At 36.8% G+C, this 20,975-nt stretch overlaps 4 protein-coding genes across 4 annotated transcripts in view; 2 read left to right on the top strand and 2 right to left on the bottom strand.

Annotated features, from left to right (window-relative positions):
- Window positions 1-20,975, top strand: part of LOC111324071 (putative FERM domain-containing protein FRMD8P1) — a 29,449-nt gene that overhangs the window by 742 nt on the left and 7,732 nt on the right. The window contains exons 2-7 of the mRNA XM_022927562.2: window positions 1,003-1,186; window positions 1,432-1,599; window positions 19,266-19,367; window positions 19,472-19,530; window positions 19,864-19,902; window positions 20,203-20,330. Of these exons, the coding sequence (XP_022783297.1) occupies window positions 1,009-1,186; window positions 1,432-1,599; window positions 19,266-19,367; window positions 19,472-19,530; window positions 19,864-19,902; window positions 20,203-20,330 (674 nt within the window). The 5' untranslated portion in view covers window positions 1,003-1,008. The remainder of the gene's footprint in view (window positions 1-1,002; window positions 1,187-1,431; window positions 1,600-19,265; window positions 19,368-19,471; window positions 19,531-19,863; window positions 19,903-20,202; window positions 20,331-20,975) is intronic.
- LOC148728580 (uncharacterized) lies at window positions 1,606-4,636 on the top strand. The gene is made up of 2 exons (XM_088724707.1): window positions 1,606-2,371; window positions 2,443-4,636. The coding sequence occupies exons 1-2, from the start codon at window positions 2,106-2,108 to the stop codon at window positions 4,214-4,216; spliced, it is 2,040 nt and encodes a 679-aa protein (XP_088580833.1). The 5' UTR covers window positions 1,606-2,105; the 3' UTR covers window positions 4,217-4,636.
- Window positions 4,519-6,486, bottom strand: LOC148728579 (uncharacterized). The gene has a single exon (XM_088724708.1). The coding sequence runs from the start codon at window positions 6,245-6,247 to the stop codon at window positions 4,712-4,714; it is 1,536 nt and encodes a 511-aa protein (XP_088580834.1). The 5' UTR covers window positions 6,248-6,486; the 3' UTR covers window positions 4,519-4,711.
- LOC111324073 (uncharacterized) lies at window positions 14,249-14,932 on the bottom strand. Its single transcript, XM_088762961.1, has one exon. It carries the CDS (start codon window positions 14,930-14,932, stop codon window positions 14,249-14,251), a length of 684 nt encoding a protein of 227 aa, XP_088619087.1.

Raw genomic sequence — 20,975 nt, 5'->3', positions numbered from 1 at the left:
AAAGGAAATTTGGAAACTTTGATAAAATTGTTTCTTATTGCAGCCTGTCTTTCAGGAAGTAATTCAGGTTTTTGAATTCTCAAATTGTAGCTAGATTCAAACATGATTATAATTGAATAAATAAAGGGAGAGCTAGTCAGTAATTAACAGTACCAGCTGTAAGTTACAACTTAAAATTTAACAGCAATGTCACAAACATCTCATTGCTCCCTTCATTAGGTCTTTGTGTATGTGGTAGAGATTGATATTATGTTGTGTTTTGATCTTCCAATATCAGCTTTGGGACAAGTTGTTACAAAGGAGGGGTTAGATCATTTCAGGTCTGATTTTCACTATTGCTTAAATAGTGCTCTTTACTGCGAGGATTGTGCGCAAATATGTTTCTATAACCACAGTTCAGATAATTATATGAATTTCATATATTCGTTGTGTTTGGAGAGGGGTCAGTTTCCAAAGAAGCGGTTGTGCTACATCTGTGAAGGTTATAATGCGATAATTTGCTTTAATCAAAAGAGTTGATAATGTAAATTGGCTACCAATGGTGTAAATTGGCTACCGATGGTGTAAATTGGCTACCAATGGTGTAAATTGGCTACCATTAAGAGTTTATAAAGCTGGCCTCAGTTGTTTGAAGGGTGGATAATGCTATACACTGGATAAATCTCTATTCGGTGGATAGCGCAGTACGTTTTGGTAACACTTATCTGCTGGATAGCGATTTATCCATTGGATAGCGTTATCCGCCCTTTGAATAACCAGAGCCTGATGTTTTGAGCATTAGCCCTTGGTGAGAGCAAATCAAGAGGCTGCTAAGAGATGAAATTATAAGATTGTATTTTTTGAGGAGAATCAAAATTGTTTCCATTGCTTGGTTAAATGTAAATCTAACTTAAGCTTAGGAATGGCAGAAGAGATACTGGTACCTACATTTACTAAATTCCCTTTATTTATACATGTCCAAATGAATGGTTGCACTTTTTTGTAAAAACCCTTTTGTTTCAGAAAGCAATGGCTACAGGGGCCTTAGAACTTTCCCATGTGAATCGGGAAAATATTACAGTCGCACATCCAGATTTTCCAAGGCTGCAATCAGAAGAAAGTGCTGGTATTAGAAGACCTCCTGGTATAAAGAAATCTATATCATGGGGAAACCGATCTGATTATACTCGGTCATTGTCTCCACAATGTAAGTCGTAAAGCTTTTTTAAGTCACTCCATTCAGTTACATGATGTAGTGCGTAAATGTAATGCTGCATAATGATTTGCAAAATCTTAATTAAATTGGGGAAATTTGTCTTAATCCTGTTTGCCTCTTTGAACAATGCAAGCAAGTTACTGATGAGGATCTTCACAAGAGGACAATGTCAAGTCATCGGGAGATTTTAGGTTTTGAGTTGAAAATTTAAATGATATTATTTACATTTCTTTCAGCCTTAACTGTAGCTGTATTTCTAGTGGAGAAGTCAGGCCGTCTGTTAAACTTGGAGGAGGGAAGAAACACTGAGGCAGGGACAATTAATACCATCATGTCAGAAAATCTTTCTCTTCCCCCTAGTGCCTCTCAGGTGTTTTGTGTGTGGCTTATTTCTCCTCTTTTACGTAAGTAAATCATTATTATGTCCATTGAGTATTACACTCTGTAACAATTCCTCCATTTGTGGTAACTTGAGAGATACAAAGTCTATGACTAATGATCAAATGTGTAATGTAATGTAATCTTTATTTAAACACAATCAATTCATCAGCTCATTAAAAATACATATAACATACCCTTAACTGGTAAACATTGAGATGTCAGTAACATGAACCAGACAGTAACCCTTACCAAAATTAAGTATACTGCAAATAAGATACACAAAGTATACTTTCAGTAGACTTGAAGTATAGTTTGAGGAGCTACTAAAAGTATATTTGTAATAATTATACTTGTTCCCACCTGAAATTGGAACACCCAAAAGTGTACTTTAAGTACACTTGAAGGGTACTGAAAATTTTGCAGTACACTTCAAGTATACTTTAAGAGTAAAACCACTGGTGGCAAAGTGACAAGTACAGTGTACTTTAAGTGTACTAAGAATGTATTCAATAAATATATAATTATATGGATGGCTATACACGACTTTCATAATGGTGGATGCCTAGGGAAAACTGGCACTAGTACATGGGGCCGAGGCCAACCAGTCAAGTGCAAAACAAACATGGCGCCCGAAGTTAGCGATAGTAGCGTGAAATTGAGTGAGAATGATATACCAGGAGCTTCTTTGTGTGGTCGAAAACCCGAAGAATTGAAAACCGATGAGTTGAAGTTTTGGCTTAGATGTCATGGGGACAATGGGAAAGGATTAAAAACGAAAGCACAGCTCGTTAAAAGGTACGTTTGCTTGCATTTGACGCGATCTATACCATTGAAATGATATCCTGACTTGTCGTTTCTATTTTCAGAATCAACGATTATATTTCATCGGGAAGAGATAAAAAAATATTTGATCCTGATCCAAACAAAATATATTCCCAAAGAAAGGAATCACAAAGTACAAGCGCCGCGAATGACGACTCGACTTCTTGCACAACGCAGCCTTTAAAATATCCAGCAAACGATTGGAGTCTGTCTCTTCAAAAGATGCCCGTATTTACGAGAGCTAATATTGATGTACACATAGCGAAAACAGGGAAAAGAATTGCCAACAAAGACCAGCATAGCATCCCAACTGCGTTGCAAAAAGGCAAGAGATTCGACGATGACGAGTATCTTGAGGAAATACGTTGTGCTTGTGACGAAAACTACTTCTATGTGAAAGCACAGTGTTGTCACAGTTTCTCAAAAAACGATCTGCCCCATCAATTAAAAATTGCCCTCAATATAATATCTGGTAATGTGGAGCATGCGGTATGCACTTGTATATCAGGGAATGCTGGACTTTGCAACCATATGATAGGACTGATGTTTAAACTTTGTAAGTTCACCATATATAAATGCACAGTGACTACAGATCTTAGCCATGAAGCTGACCAGCAAGCCACCCTAGCTTGCACATCTAAGTTGCAACAGTGGCACCAGAAAGGAGGTGGCAAAAAAATTAAGCCAGAACCAGTCATGGAGATGGTTATTGAAAAAACAAAACTCAACGATACCAAGACTAGGTCTGGGGTAAAGTGTCTACTCTATGAAGCAAGAAGGAACTGTTTGCATGACATGAAAGCTGAGCAGATACTGAGAGCGACTCTTTCAACAACTGAACCAAACTGTGGCTTTACGCATATGTCAAATGTGCAAGTACAAGAGAGTAAAGAAACAAAGTATGGTAATTGTCCCAAAGGGTCATACACATCTTATCAAGTGGGGTATAGTGAGGCAAACTTTACTGCTGTTGCAGATATTAATACAATAACAAGACTTGCACTACCTATTGCAGTCAATCTGGTCTATCCACAATTGCCATTGAGAAATTCAGATGAAACTCTACAAATTCCAGATGGTATGAGTAATGATGAACTTTCCTTTCTGCGTGGCTTGGAAGTAGATGAAAAAAAGATCAATGAAATTGAAAATGAATCAAGGGAACAAGCCAATTCTGCAAGATGGTCTGAAGAACGAAGGTGGAGGTTTACTGCTTCCAACTTCCACACTATCTCAAAGAGACAAAGAAACCACGACAATTTTGCTGACTCCCTTATAAACCCTAAAGAGGTCAAAACAGTTTATACTGAGCATGGGAAAAGGTATGAGTCAACTGCTTTACTAGAATACCACAAATTCATGTTTCATCAAAAAACACCAGTAAAAGTTTTACCCTGTGGATTGGTTGTGTCCAAAGATTTCCCTATTCTTGGGGCAAGTCCAGATAGTAGGGTCATTGATACTGGTTGCGTTTACCACTTTGGAATTGCTGAGGTGAAATGCCCATACAAGTATTTTAATGTTCATCCCCTCAATGCTGCTGATGATTCAAAATTTTTTATGGAGAAGATCAGTGATAAACAATGCAAATTAAAGGAAAACCACATGTATTACTCACAAGTTCAGGGGCAAATGGGCATCACAGGTGCTATGTGGTGTGATTTTATTGTATACACAAAAGTTGGCCTCTATGTTCAAAGAATCTCTTTTGATCCAGACTTCTGGAATCAGCTCAGACAACAACTAGTTAGTTATTTCTTTAATCATTTTATCCATTTTGCTGCTAAGAGTTACAGTGAACAACAGAATGATAATTAGAATTTTTTTTTAAATATTGAGACTGATAGTCTCTTACCGATATTAGAGGAAGTGTTACAGAAAGTTACTGACAAATAGTGACTTATTTGTATTTTTGCTCATTAAACATATTGTATGCAACCATCTTCAAGCCAAATTGAATTTTTGCTCAAATTTTTCTGAAAATTTTTGATAGCTTTTTCTCTTTTTGCTCCACGTGACCAAATTAAATTGATTGTACAGATTCATTAATTAAAGCTTTGTTGGTTGATTGGTAGAAGTAGTGACAATAGTTATGAATAGAGTTGGCATTGCCACATCAATCTTGTTGAGTTAGTTTATTATTTTGATACAATAATGTAGTTTCATTATTTAAATGTACATTGTGATAAATTATCAGCTTGTATCTAAAAAGAAATTAAAACAGAACATTATTTCTTAGTTATTAATAATGTATTATTAGTCATAATTACTTAATATGAATATCAAATTGAATTTTGTTTTGGTCAAATCAAGTTAGATTGAAATTATGTTTGGTTGAGCATTGCATAGAATGGCACAGGCTGCCCACATTTGATTAACTATACCAAACTGATGCAAAGGGACTACTCGATCCCAAACATGAAAGTTTTTTATTTTATTTATTGCTTGTTCAATGTGGATCCTAAGGCTTGCAATTTCCTGAGTTAGTATGACATTCTCTGCATCCATTTGAGCTGATGCTCCCAAAAATGGTGGTAGATTTAGTGAAACCCCAAGTGGAAGCAAATCCTGGATTGTGAATCCTTTGTCAGCCATGACAGAGTCCTTTTCATCAAAAGTCATATCCAAAAACCCACTTCTCTCAACTATTTCTCTGTCAGATATAGACCCAGTATACAATTGACTAACAAATGTAATGGCACCACCAGGAGAAATGCCAACTAAACCCTTGAGAGTGGTATGGTTTTTGTAGCTACTAAATAACTCTGAATTTTTCTGCAAACTGCTTGGCATTTGACATTTCACTTCGGTGCAGTCAATAATCACTCTTGTTGACTTGTATTTCTCTTTAAAGGACTCAGGCATATTTGCATCAACATCTTCTCTTGTTGGCCATATATTAATAGTTCCTAGCTTTAGGAACATGTAATTTATCCATGTAATTATTATTCTGCTAACAGTAGATGGAGAGATGTGAAATAAATGTGCCAAGTGGTCCTCATGAAAACCTTGCCTTAGCCTACACAACACTAGAAAATATTCATCTAGTGGTTTGAGTGTCCTGGATCTCCCTTTCTTCAGGTTAATTTCCTCACTTTGCCCAGAATCATCAGAATAGTAAAAAATCTCAGTGTTTGTATTTGACGATAGCCAGTAATTGATGTTTTCACCCAATTCCCCTGGATCAAGGTAATTGTAGATGGCCATGAATGAATCCCAATTTGAAAATCCTGTATAAAAGGCACTAGAATCCTTCATATTTTGAATATTCTCCAAAGAAAATAATTTTCTTTTCAACTCATTATTTTTTCGCTCCAAGTGCGAGACCTTTAATGTAAGATCTTCAATCTTTTGATTTAATGTCTGTATAGTTTCTCGTAAGTGTTCTTCGTAAGGAGTGTAGTCAGTTTGTGTCCCAAAGTCAACACTTGTTGGTTCAATTTCATCGATAAAGGCCTGTTCTTCTCGTTCTTCGATGGTCATATCTTGAGCTGGTTCCTTTTCTGTTTGCCTCTCCGTACGCTTGTCAATAGAGAACAGCCTTACTTTTGGTGGATTCCGTTTTCTCGGCGAAGTGCGAACCCATGCAAACAAGGAAGGCACGACTCCGGGCTTCAACATGTTTTTCCCTGCCAGGGTTCTTTTAATGTCACTTTCCCTAAAATGTCGACCACAAACTACCGTTGTTTTCCTTACTTTAAAGTTTCGTCCTTCCTCTCTTCTTATAGCATGGATCCATTTTTTCTTTAGTGTCTTGTCTGAAGGAAAGGTGAAGAAAGAAAGCTTTTCGCCGTCTTCGCCATGGACGTCTCTCGCAGTACACTGTGGTACACAACAGTGACTTGGCATTGCTCGTAATTAATTCGGCCAATAAAACCACAAGAGTAAAAGGAGATTATATCTTCTTTCTATAACGGTAAAGCTGTACTAAAATATTGTGTACTTCGGAAGAAAAAGTATTCGTTTTTAGAACTTGGTAAATATTCCAATACAAACTCTTATGTTTTACAGCGAAAGATGACTGGATGGCCTCGCTCTCATGCAAAGTTCGATACCAGTGTTCACTCGTCGCCCGCCATTATGAAAGTCGCGTATACAGCTAGGTTAATTAATATGTACTGTCAGGCATGCATGCAACCACTAGTTCATAATGCATTCAGCAGTGTTGTATGCTTGGCTGAGTCAGATTAGCATTCAAACTAAAGTATGAAATTCATGTCTCTATTCATTTGGTGCAACTGACCATGACAAGTAACCTAAATTTTGTATAATGCAAGACTGCTTCTTAATTGTCTTTTAATGCAAAAATTTATGTTACAGTGAAATCCACCATTGGATTATTTTATTAATATCATAGGTGACAAATCACTCCTTAATTTTGGCATGAAATTTCAGCATTAATTTTTAATTTCACATGTGAAATAACAAAATTGCCATGGTAACATCTCTTGTATCTCAATCAGAGCCAAGATGGTATTGAGATTTAAGAGGGTGACCCTTGAAGAAGTTACAAAATTAAAAGCGGCCAAAAATTTAAATACGCAAAAGAGCACAATTAACTGGGTGCGAGTTTTTGAGAAGTGGTGTGATGAAAATAGCCTTGAGAAAAACCTGGAGATGATTCTTTCCGAGCAGTTGGATAAAGGACTTGAGCGATTTTTCGCCTCCATCCCTTGTGAAAAGATCTAGGAATTTCCTAGGAAATCTGAAGATTTTCCTATAAATTTCCTAAGAGTATTCCTAGGAAATTCCTAGGAATAAGGTGTGAAATTTCACAGTAAATTGGGACAAAGAATTCAAAGAATTCCTCGAAATTTCCTAGGAATTTCTTAGGATACACATTTCACTTTTGTCTCACCAAGATTAGGTCCTTCAGGAAATTCCTAGGAATTTCTTAGGAAAATAGGAAAAATAGAATATAGACACTTTAACAACTGCCCCACAAAGTGGAGGTAGGGTGCCTGAGACATCCAGGACCTTCCACCATTGGCAGCCAGCTCCTAGATGAAGACCGCTATCATGGCTGGCAAATTCAGGCGACCCAGCCATGAGCCCGCACGCAGAAGGAGTAAAACAGGGAAAAACGCTGACTAAAATGCTAACAAAACTGAACAACATCCAATGGACCAAGAACACAGGAATCCAGGTGCATGCCAGACCGCTGGCTGTGCCGGATAGCACTTGTGTTCCACATTGTTAACTCCATTAAATTGCACTTAACACAAAACATAACACCATATGATAGGAATTGAATTGAATTTATTATATACAACTCAAGTAAACATTATAATTATCAATACTTTTTGTTGTTACTATAGATTGTACATGAATATATAAAATTACTTGGAATACAAAACAAACTAAAAGATCACTCAAAGGATTAATAAATTGACAACTTTGGATTCACATATGTCAATTATCAGAAATCATGCATGGCCGATGCGATTTGAAAAGTTTGAATCAAAATATACATTTTTGGCAAAATCATTGTTTTCCAGTGGAGCATGTTTTCATTCAGGCTGATAAAATGCATGCACAAACATGTCAATGCTATTTTGGCATCTGAACTAATTAATGTGCAGATTGTTATTATTATGTGATATCATATTAATTGTTAATTAGTATAATTTCAGAGCTGAGCAAAGAGTTTCCAGCAATCTGATTGATTGAGCGGTTCCTTATTTAACAATTATTCGCCGAAGGTGAGGTGAATATCGTCAAATAATCCCAGAGATGAAGTCGAGGGGATTATTTGACAATATTCACCAAACCTGAGGCGAATAATTGTTTTAGTATAATTTAAGAGCTGAACAAGAGAGAAATTTCAAAAGTCATAACATTTTAGTAACATTTATATGCTATATAAACCGCTTCACGCAGTTTATGTAAAATGTTAATAAATGTTTAAAATGTTGACTTTTGAAATTTCTCTGTTGTTCAGCTCTGAAATTACACTAGAACAATTATTCGCCTCAGGTTCGGTGAATATTGTCGAATAATCCCCTTGACTTCGTCTCGGGGATTATTCGACGATATTTGCCTCGCCCTCGGCGAATAATTGTTAAATATGAACAGTGTCTTCTGATATAACCTTGCAACGCTGGTGTCTCTCATGCTTTCCATATCTTCCGAGACAGTTCCTATATATTTTGCAGAGGTTTTATATTGGATCTTTGTCATATAAATAAACCACTAGTGATGTGAATTTTCACGAGTGATTTAGGCATACAAAAAGACTATGGGTTAATAAAAGCTTTAAAGTGTACTCTAAAGCAGAAAAGCTTTTTTCTAGGGCAATGGAAAAGGATTGGTCCGCTGTAACGTCGTCACCCCGCAAAATGGCGCTTCGCTTTGTCACATGAGCAAAAGTTATGAAAAACCTTTAACTCAAAATTACCTGGAACAGGCAAACTAAGTTCTTGCTTTGTAGCTTCACCTTTAGTACCTTTAAAATGACACAAATAAGAAGCATTTATTACCATTATTTTCAGTTAAAACGAATGAAACTTAGAATAGGTACTTTTAAAGCTAAGCTTAAAATTCTTACATTATTAGTATGGATTCATATGTTCTGCAATCAATCGATAGAAGCAGAACTGATAGACATGACAACGACTAACCAAATAAAAGTGTAATACTTACTATGAGCAGAAATGACTTTCGCCTTGAAAATCTGAGTGCCCTCTTTTACCTCTTATGGCGACATCCATGACATGTCCTATTCGTGTTGCGATTTCTTTGCCATAACGTATTATGTCTTTGTCTTTTAAGACGCTTTATGCTATGACATTCTTCGATCCATTCGAGAAGAACCCACATAATGCTGGGAACGCTTCAAAACGTTTAGATCAGAGAAGACAACAGCAAGACTCAACTGCAACGCACAAAACTTTCGAGTAAAGGTCGTTGTAGAGGGGAATAGAACGTTGAAATGAGTGGCAAACCTGGAAACTTCACCTTATTGGATTATATTTGGTCATGTGTCAGTCATGTGAAGATTTTGCTCATGAAAGAGTGGGACTAGTGATCATGTGATCCATTCAGCGCCATGGTCGCCATCTTGTGAACGGTGATCGAAGTAGCGATAAATGACTTTTAAAGTTAGTGTTAATGCCTGCTAGTATGAACCATGGATGGGAATGAACATCAAATTTACAAAGTAGTTAAACTTAAAGGCCAAGAGAAGTAGGAATGTACGGCTTGTAAACGTGTTCTCTCACGCCAACAGACAATGGAAACTCACATGCGCTCACATGTGCTCTGTTGGACCGGGTAAGAAAATGTAATGTAGTGCTTAAGCTTAAATGGCGCATTTTACAATGTCTCAATGCACTTCAAGCTTACATTTTTGTCAATGATGCTTGCAAGTTTCAAAACCAGTTCGGAAAAACTATAGAATTGATAAGCAATTCTCTTATGAAAATGGCAATTAAGCTTAAGAAATTAGTTTCAAAATCCTCTCTTCTTCAACTGTTCCTTCTTAACCTACACCTATTCTTTTATTCCTCTAGCACTTTTTGAAAAGAAGCATCGCATTAATATTTCTTATTCTCAATGTTTTAGGTCTGACCTGAAAGCAAAGAGTGTCACTGAAATTTTGAAGAAGATTATGCTTCTAAATGGCAATTCCAGAAATCATGCTATAATAAGATTTCCAAACTTTAATGGTGTCTGTGGTTAGATATAAGAAAATATAACTTTTTAAGTCTCAATATGCCAGATTTGAAATTTCCCATCGCTTCAAATAAGACTTCCTTGTCATAATATCTAAGTAAAGATATGTTCTTAAGCTTTTTGTATAAAATATTCTAATCTGGCAAATAAATTGATACTTGATACTTATCTATATCGAACTTAAGTTTACTGTAAATGGAAAGTATTTAGAATTCACCATATAATTGGAACAAATCAGGAGACAGTGCAGAACTATGTTGGCTGAATTTTACACATTGTGATAAACCATTTTTCAGGGAAGCCTCAGGTTGATATAACTTTGTATTTCAGTGTGGCCAGAGTCGCTGTCCTTGCAGTATAGCACTTTTTATTATCTGACTGGAGCACTAAACACATGGATTGAAAATCCCACTTGAATTGGATTTGATTTAGTTTTCTGCTTGTATTCTTTACTGCAGTAAATTTTTATTTCAATTTATTGTGATATGCAATTGAAGGGTAAAAAATTAATGTTTTACTGGAAATTGTATAAGCCTCAAGAATATCTGCTGTAAAATTAATGAGTTATAAATTATAACATAATATAAAAAAAAAATTGTGGTATATTGCAAGTAGTGACTTTTTTAAACATCTAAAATGGCACTTTTCTTTCAAAAACTAAACTCATAAGTATAATTCTTAAAAATTAAGAAGGTTTTATTTTAAAGAATAATTTTTCCTAGTAAATTCCTAAGAATTTCCCAAGTATCAAGAATCTATATTTTTAAGTAAATTCTACCTGTAATCATTCCTAGGAATTTCCTAGGAAATTCTTAGGAACCTAGTAATGTTTGTTCACACCTCCAGAGAGCTTAAATGTTTTTAGGAAAATTCCACTGACTCCTAAGAAATTCCTAGGAAATTCCTAGGAATCCTAGAAAGCTAGGAAACCATTTTGCAAGGGATGTGTAAACAAGACATAATTTGTCACCCACAATATTAAAAGGTAATCAAATGGTTTTCTCGTGAAATTTGGAAATAATTTCACTGGTGTTTTGTCAAAATTCTGATCATTTTGACAAAACACGTGTGAAATTATTTCCTAATTTCACTTGTCGCCATTTGATTACACATACAAATTATAACAATCAATGACATGCAAATCAGAAATGACCCTGCAATGTTGGACAACTCAGCAAAAACCATTCATTGTTTTAAAAGGAAAAATATCTATAAAATGGACTTCATCATTCAATAATGTACAACAGAAAACAAATTTCATGAAAATCAGCAGTGTCTCTTACAATGTCTCTGGTTGGGATTAAAGCCAGAGTATAAAATTTGTAGTCATAAAATGCAATAAATTATAAAAAATTTACTTCACTATTTAATAACTACAGCAGTAAGGGAGTCTTGTGCAAATAATGCTAGAAAATAGTCCATCTACTAACTATTCAATCATATCTTATTAAATGTTAATTCAATCAACTGAATTGTTCACTTTCCTGGTAGGTTGCCAACCATTAGTTTTGCCCTTGTGGTTAAAGAACTAATTTTGTTTTTTAGGGCTTGCTTGATTGTATATGCCTTCCCCCCTTGCTTTACTGCAAAATCTGAAAAGAAAAAGAAACAAAAGAGCTTAACTTACTGGCCTTACACATGACTTGTTACTTTGGGAAGACTCAGACCTCAAAGGTCTGGTGGTATACCAAACAACAAGGAAATGTGGCCACAAAGCTATAACCATGTTACAGCTTGCATTTTTTAACCTTACATCTGATTGACTTTTTCCTTGTCAGATAACATTTCAGAGTTAATTTTTTCAGATTTGCTTAGAGAACCAAAATCCAACAACTTAGCTCCATATCACAAGATGACAAAAAGAAATGTGCTCAGACTCACCACTGTTAAAAGTAATTGTGCACAAGTAGAAGGCATCCCCATACTGTGCCTCTTTAAGGACATCTTCCCTTGATTCTGAAGTTGTCTGTTTTGAGGTGTAGAATACCATCATCTACAAACTGAACAAAGTAGTACACTGTACAAGCAGGAAAGAAACCTAAATTAATAGAAAGTTTTACATATTAAAAAGAGAGTTAAATAGTATGAACAGAAAGTTTTATTTCAAACATGTGCTAGCTCTTAATTGAAAAAATATAATGCCCTAATTTTGACATGAAGCCTTGTTCAGACAAATTGAGAGGTACTGTATTCATTTTAAAGTGTTGTGGTCTCCAGGGTCTCTCCCTTTTTAAATCACCTGCGGTGTGCACACATGGCCCAAATTTGAAAATGAGAGGGAAAGCCACGAATAGACAAATCAAAAACAAGAAAACTAAATACATGTCATTTTTGCATTCTCAGTACAATTTGGGGGATATTTTGGAGGCAGATCAATCTCTTTCAAAAGACCTACAATGTGTTTCTGGAATATATTTCACAACAAATTGAATTAAGAGAAAATCAACCAGTAAACGATCGCTATCCTCCAATCTCTTTTTGCTCATGGCAAAGGCATCTTAAGCTATGAACCCAAGGATTAATAGTTACAAGTAATTGAAATTAAGCGATAAAAATCATTTTGTAAGACAAATAGCGAAATTCAAACTACCTTGACGATGTATGCTTGATAAGTTATACATATACATTCCAAATTGCTTCGAACAAAGGATACTAATTCAAAGTTAACACAAAAGGTCACAAACCTTGATCCTTCAATCATTTGGGAGCTTTATGCGATCTTCGAGAGTTGGTATTACCTTCCTTTGACATGGTTAAGTAACGATAAATATAGAAACACGTACTGTAGCTGAATGACGGTTAGCTTGGGCCAACTTGACCTTTGATACAAGAATAATTGATTTTGTGCTCTTTGCTGGTGAAGGGGCATTGTGGGTCGTATTGTCATTGGGGCATGTGGGTCACGTTGGTCACTGGGGTCATTCAGGTCAGCAATCAAATGAGCGAACATGGTGGATGATAGTGAGAACTTCAAAGGTCTATATTTACAATATTATGCGACTCTTCCACACATATGTTCCGAGAGCTACAAAATATAGATGGAGCAAGGAACTAAATTAATGAGCGAGAGAGAGGAGAGAAACCTAACAAAAAGTCGCATTGATTTCTGTAGGTCCGGGTAGCTCAACCTTGTCTTTCTTTTTGGATGATTTTCAGCTGCCTGAACCAAAACAATTTAATGATAAAATGAAAATTAACAGTTTTTCCAACAGTGGTGATGAATTTGAGACCGAAAGAGTTAAAGAGCTCATGTCAATGAGTGACAATCCGGCTCGATTTACTGATTTGGTCAGGGAAGACCATAGTGGTGTTTCTTATGCTGACGATTTTCCAGATGTTGTTGAAACGTTAGCTGAGGAGGAGACTGATGAAAAGAATACCAATGAAGAGACCGACAACGGCAGTGAATCATCTGATGATAATTTTAACCGACCTCTCTATCCTGGATGTTGTCTTTCACCTCGAGGATCAAATGTTGTATTATTTTGTGCAGAAGTTTTGACATTCCTGCAAAGTGTTTGTTTGGAATATGTTGCAATTCAGTGGAACATATATGGATGCCCATATTGTCTTCATCTTGGTGAAACTTTGAAAACTAGTGAAAGTGAGCACACCAGGGCATACCCCTTTCATATAAAAGGACATCAAAATGAAGAAGAGGGACATGCAACAAACAATTATACCTGCCAGGACAATTGGGAAACGGACACACAAACAAACACTGCTATTTTATCAACTGAAGCATCAGTACCTTTTCAGTATAGCTATTTCCTACTTATCATCGGTTATAATTACACTAGTGCGAGGAATGTGGGCAAAAAGACTTGATAAGCTTGTGTAATAACTACTCCATCTCAGATCAGAACTAATTTATTCAATAATCATAGTTACACAATATGCTAATGTGAATACCTGTGATATGATTGGATACTACATTTCTCCTATTGTTTTAAAGGTCCACAGTCCCTTTGTGGAAATTATATGCCAACGTGTAATCATTTTAACAATCATCTATTGTAATCACTCAATACTATTATCACAAATAATTATAACAAATATAACGTGACTCAACAATAACTAAGTTCATGACTCCAGCTGCTTTTCTTAGGTGTACAATTGGAAGTCATCAAATCGTTTAGGCAGTCGTCATTCCCTCTGTTGTCTAGTTGGTATTTCTCATAGTGGTTCTTTCTCCTTTTCCTGCTTGATTTGAGGTGTCTCTGTTGGCTTGTCGTACCGTGTCATTTGTTCTTGCTTGCTGTTGGGTTCTTCTTGGGTCTCAGGGTTCTTTATGTCTCTCAGACTTTCTTCTTTATGGTCCTGTTGCTTGGTGTTCAATGGCGTTGTACCGTGTTGTACCGCGTTGTTCTTCACTTCATCTGCCGTGTTGAGAACTGAGTTAACTAGTTTGAAGTGGCTAGCATCACGCGATATGGTGTGTCCATCTGTGGTTCTTCTAGCTGTGATCTTTGATCCCTCATTGTCACACACCATGTAGAATATTGGTTCATATGGTGTGCTCCATTTGTTCTTTCTTTCTTGCGCAACCAATACATAGTCTCTGATCAACAATCTCTTCTCTTTTGTTTGAGTGTTCTCTCGTTGTTTTTTCATTCTTTCCTTGTACTTTGCATCATTAACATTCATCTGTTCATCTTCTGATGATTGTTGGTTGGGTGTTGAGTAATCTAATTTGGTCCTGATGAATGTTCCTCTCATCGCTTCATATTGTGAGATTCCTGTTGCTGGGTGGGGTGTCAGTCTGTATGCAGTCAGCATGTCATGAATTGCATTTTGGCTTTCCAATTTATCTTTACCCTGTAGATGAGCTATTCGTTCAGTTTTGTTTATCATCTCCATGAATCTTTCCATTTCGCTGTTAGCTCTTGGGTGGAGAGGTGTCACATTGTGAGTCTCAAATCCTTCTTCTCTGGCAAAGTCTTTGAACTGTTTGGAATTGAACGGTGGTCTATTGTCTGTCTCTACTCTTCTTGTGGTTCCATAAGTAGCAAACACATGTTTTAGCCTTTCTTTGTTGACTTGGAATGATGTTGACGGTACTCGTTCTGCAACTGGGTACTGGGTTCTCTTGTCGATGATTACTAAGTTGTAGTGTCCATCAGGGTATGGGCCTCCAAAATCCACTGATACAATGTCCCATGGTCTGTCTGGGATGGTGGTATTCTTGATTGGTTCCGTTTGTTTCTCTCTTGTAGCTACTTGACATTTGGAACATTGGTCAATGGCATTGTCTATCATGCTGTTCATGTAGGGGAACCAATACTTTTTGCGTAACATTTTCTTCGTCTTTTTCTTTCCAAGGTGCCCTAAGCTGTGTCCCATCTTGACAACTTTTCTTTGCAGTTTCTCTGGTAACAGGATCCTTTCTTGTCTGAAGATGAGTCCTTCTGCTGTAGAGAGTTCTTGCTTGATGTGTGTATATGGTTCGACATCTTTGTCTTTTTTTGTGTGTGTCCCAGTCTCCTTTTGCTATTTGTTGGGCTAGTTTCTGCATGGTGTTGTCTTTCAGCGTTTCTTCTCTTATCCTCTCTAAGACTACTGAATGTTCAGCTTCTACTGTCCACTTGATGACTTTTTCTGTTCCATCGTCCTCTGTTTCGGGTAACGGATGCCTTGAGAGGTAGTCTAATGGATCAGCTCAATCTTTTCCAGGTTCGTAGATTAGTTCATAATCTACGTCTTGCATTTGCATAACCCATTTCTCTATTCGGGGAGGCATTGACATCTTGACTTTATTGAAGAGTGGGAGTAAAGGCTTGTGCGCTGTTACGATGGTGAATCTCGGTGCTCCAAGTAGGTATACTCTCAGTCGATCTTTTGCCCACTTGATCGCTAGTGCATCTTTCTCCGTGGCTGTACTTCTTCTCTGTCTCAGTCATTGTACGACTTGTGTAGTGGACTGGTTGCATGCCGTTCTCGGTCTTCTGTAGTGGTGCTGCAGACAGTCCTTCATTGTAACTGGCTTCTGTTCTCAATATGATTTGCTTGCCTGGGTCGAAGTATGCCATAGTCTTCTCATCCGATTAGTTCTCCTGTATTTTCTAAAATGCCTCATGTTTTTCCTTTCCCCAATGGAACTTGGTTTCTTTTCTTGTTAGACGATGTAATATTGCAGCAATGCTTGCGTAGTTCAGGATGAAGTTGTCTAGATCGATAGCCCACCATTCCTAAGAAGCTCCGAACTTCTTCCTTGCTCTGAGGTGCTTTGCATTCTTTAATCGCTTTCACTTTACCTGGTGATGGTTTCAGTCCATCTTTAGTGAAGATGTGTCCAAAGAACTCAATCTCCTCTTTCTTAAATTCACGCTTGTCTTCATTGAATGTTACTCCATGATCTCTGGCTCTTTGCAACACTGTTCGCAATACTTGTTGGTGTTCCTCTGCATTTCTTACACCTAGAAGTATGTCATCCCTTTGATTTAGGCAGTGAGGAATGTCTCCAAATACTTTAAACATTAATACCTCATCGAATACATCCGGCAACAACTTGGCGCCAAAGATCAGTCTAAGTGGTCGATAGTTGCCCCATGGCGTGCTGAATGTTGCCACCTTTCTGGTTTCAGGGTCCAGTGCTAACTGATGGAATCCTTACTTGAGGTTAAGTTTCAAGAGTACTTTGCAGTCGTGTAGGTGATAGATGAAATCCTCAATCTTTGGTGCCTGTATGCATCTGTTTCTCTTTGTGGATTGATTTGGGATTCTCATATTTATGCTGGCTCTTATCATGTGTGATTCTAGCTCATTCTTGTTCGTCTCGGCAAATTTTGGTTTTGGCTGGACCACGAGAGGTGAGCACCACATGATCGCTTCGCCTGGTGGTACTTTTTCAAAGATTTCCTTCCCTACGCCTTCGTCAATCCATTGTTTCAATGGTTGCTGCAAGTGGTAGGGTACATTTCGTGGTTTCTGTGCCACCGGTTTTGCTTGGGGTTCCATTTCTAGTTTGACTTGCATCTTTTCTCCAGTTTCTTTTTCCTTGAAGCAGCCAATTACATGAAATGTGTCACTATACTCTGCCAGTAATGCTTCAATTTGGCTCGATGTTTGGACTTTCTTAATCCTTAAGTTGTTTCGCTCTTTAAGTGTTCCTTCCTGATCAATCTTGAGCATTCCTAGCTCGGTAAGTGTGTCTTTGCATATAAGTGGTGGCGATCGAGTCTATCTTCCTTTGATGACTAGGAATTTTGCTGTGATTCCTCGGGTCTTTGTTTCTGATCAGTGCTGTGAATTCACCCTTGACCTCCAACCTGCTTTGTAAGGTTTTCAGTTTGGCATTAGAAGGTGATAATTCCTGTATTTCTTGAGATCTGTGTTTGAGTGCTCTGAATTGATACTCATCCATTATGTTGATGCTGTCTCCGCTGTCCGGTTCCACATCTGCATCTAAATCAGCGATTCTCAATCTGACTGTGTTGGTTTTATTACTTGATTGTACTTTCTTTGCTTCATAGTTAAGGTGATGTGCTGTTTGTTGTAGAAATCCGTCATCTGAATCCTCGCTTGAGTCTGTGGTCTTTTTCACACGTGGCTGTTGTCGTTTCTGCTGTGGTTTTGTGCCTTTGTTGCCTTCAGTCGTTTCTTTGCTTGGATTGCTTTTGCAGCATTTCGCAAAGTGGTTGTACTTTCCACATTTCAAACATTGCTTTCCATATGCAGGGCAGTTTTGACCTGGTTTGTGATCTCCGCTTTTTCCACAGTAGTGACAGGGTTTCTCATCTCTCTTTTTATTTGATTTTGTTTTTGACTTTTCATTTGATTTTGTTTTGACTTTTCATTTGATTTTGTTTTGTCTCTTTCCTTGATGTTGTTTGGGTCTCTATTGCGGTTTTCCATGAATTCTCGTGACGTTGTGCTTGTTCTTCATGTCCTTTACTTGCTGGCTGATGTCATTACGTTGTCCCACTTCCTCTATGAACTGATCCAGATTCCATTTCCTTATGCATTCCTTTATCAGGTCTTAGTTTGGTATGGTTTGGATCAAGTGCTCTAGGATTCGATCATCCAATTGACCGCCAAATTCACATTCTTTAGCTTTTTCTCTCATTCTCGCCATGTAGCTTATGATGCTTTCGTTGGATTGTATACGTTCCTTGCTAAACATGTATCTGGCGTGATGCTTATTTCTCTTTGGTAGGAAATGATTATTTAACTTTCTCTTGAGCTTTGTATAATCATTATCACCGTCCTGTGTTGGGGTTTCTGGTAGATTTCTGGATAGTTTCTTTATCTCTGTCCCACCGTAAATCTTCAGTGCCGAAACTTTTTCTTTGATTTCACTAATTCCTGGATAAGATATTTCTTCTTTGAAATCCTCCAGCCATTCCTCCCATGCGTGTCTGATTTGAAGTCGGTCCTCGGGTATATTGAATTTCTCAATTCAAAGTGTTTTCGAGGTCGTAAAAAGTGAATATTTCCCGCTGGATTCGCTGCTGCCACTCCTTCGTTGTTAGCCATGTTCGCCAATTGATTGATTTCGCAATTCACACGAGTTTGGTTCTTTCAATTGATTTCCTCATTGTAGCTTTTTACTTTTGCGCTTGATGCGGCTCGCTTCTTTGTTATGAGTCGATCTTGGATGTTTCTACTTAATTTCGCTTGGTTTGCTGCCTAATGTAACTTGTTTTTCGATCCCGTCTTGTCGCCAATGTAATAACTACTCCATCTCAGATCAGAACTAATTTATTCAATAACCACGGTTACATAATATGCTAAATGTGAATACGTGTGATATGATTGGATACTACAGCTTGCAGATCAATAGCCTTTGGCTTGGAATTTTAGGTGTAATGAATTTTTTACAGGAAGAAAAACATACTATGTAGTGTTAGTAAGAGCAAATGAAACTGCTCTTACTGTCACCAGAGAGTAATTTTACTTAACTTTATTTTTTCTTCAGCATTGATCCTATTGTCACATTTTGTTCCCAACAAAGAAAAATTTGCTAACCTATGTGCTATACTTAAGAGTCTATTAGTTTAGAACTGACCAGGTCCATGTGCTTAATTACATGTACATGTATATTGATTGTATACTGATACATGTATACTGATATGAAGTTCCTGGCATAATGCTACAGTTGATTATTAGTTGAAAATTCAGTGGAAATGTCTTTTCCTTTCACGATTCTTGAGATGGATGTGTTATACTCAGACTTCAAATGTTAAATTTTCAGAACTTCAGTTGAAATCTCATCACAGGCCATTCCGTCTACGTCAGGTATGGCCAGAATTACTCAAGAAATTTACAAACACACCTGATGAAGTTTGCGAGAAAGGTACAAAATTAATATATAGTACCATTTTAATAGTGATTACAAATACTTTTTCTCGGGCCTAAATTTCTGGGTTTTACAAGGGTTTGTTTGTTTTTCTTCTTCAGATGAACCAATTCTGTGTTATCAAAGGAGTTCATTTTTTCCTCTTAAAGAGGAACGGAGAGTAAGTGTCCCAGAGACTATAATGAAGCATTTTGAAGTTATAAGGTGCTTAAGCTTGGATTTAAAATGAGTTTCACCACCTTGCTGCTAATTTTGTCAAAATTGTGCATGTAAATTTTGCATTTTTGCTTTTATGAAGGTTGTAACAGGGCATGTTGCTCTCAGGGAAGCTTGCTTTTTTGCCTTTATTAAATATATCCAAGGAAAAATAAATTGAATTTATGGATATTGGGATTAAAAGTATACATAGCAGTTTTCAATTTTCTTTTTAATTATAATAATTTAAATTGTATTTTCAGTGTGGCTACATTTTGAAATTTTCTTTTTGTTACAGATTAAAGATGACAGAGTTCTTAGAAGATTATTTGAAGAGGTGATTTAAGATATTCATTCTTTGTTCCTTTTGTAACATACTTGTATGGGTATATTGCAGAATCCAGTCACATTTCAAAGTGCATTACTTGAAGAAAGTACACATTTACATCTTTAACACAAGAATGGCATGTTTGTAATTTACTTGGCTGAAAAAGATAAGCCCAATGCATGTAATTTTGTATTGGTATTATGGTCAAAGACCTGTTTTGATTAATTACATGTATTAATTACATGTACAGAATGTAGGTGAAACTTAGCCGCTCATTATATTCAATCTCTCTTTTGGGTTTAACTTTAGGCCAAACACAATGTTCTTTGTGGTAATTACCCTATCAGTTCCAAAGATGCCCTCACATTGGGAGGAATGCTAGCTTATATAGACAATGGCAAATATGATAAAGAAGAACATGCTCCTGGCTGTTTCAAGTAAGGTTGATATCTTTTATTCTCACTAATCACATACACAGGCATGTTCACTCAAATGATTCTTCTGCACATACATGTGTAGCCCTAATCAACATTTTTTGAAACATGCAGCTCCCTTCTCAATGTCACATTTCCTTCTTGTGGTTTGATTTTTTCATCACCAACATGATGCCTAGGTAGAAGGGGAAATCTTAACTTTTGTAATAGTGCACAGTAAAGTGCAATGAAAATCCATCAGATAGAAATTAAGAGCAGTGGCAAGGGTAGTTATGGGAGGGGAACCAGGTGCAGGGCATGTCAATTTAAAAGTAGGGTGTAATAAAAATTATGAGTAGAGACAGTAAACTTTTTGACATACTTAAACTAGAAAACTTATTACAAGAGGTGAAGATTTGTCTTGATGTGGCTATTACAGTGTTGTTATGCTGAAGTGACAGTTTAGCTCATAATTTTTATGCTTGAATTTAACATTGGCTTTTGAACTTTTTCTATCTGCCTTTTTTAATCCTGAGAAACTGTTGTTTCCTTGGGAAAAGTATTTAAAAGGCTCGTTCACCTTTGGAATGTAAAGTAGAACTTCTTAATTATCCAGGCTCGTTGGGACTAGACAAAATAGTCGGGGTATTCAAGGGTCAGGATAGTGGA

The sequence above is a fragment of the Stylophora pistillata genome, chromosome 6 (assembly GCF_964205215.1).
Source record: "Stylophora pistillata chromosome 6, jaStyPist1.2, whole genome shotgun sequence".
Lineage (NCBI taxonomy): Eukaryota > Metazoa > Cnidaria > Anthozoa > Scleractinia > Pocilloporidae > Stylophora > Stylophora pistillata.
The sequence above is the reverse complement of the archived record's forward strand: the minus strand, read 5'-3'. Positions and strand labels throughout refer to the sequence as shown.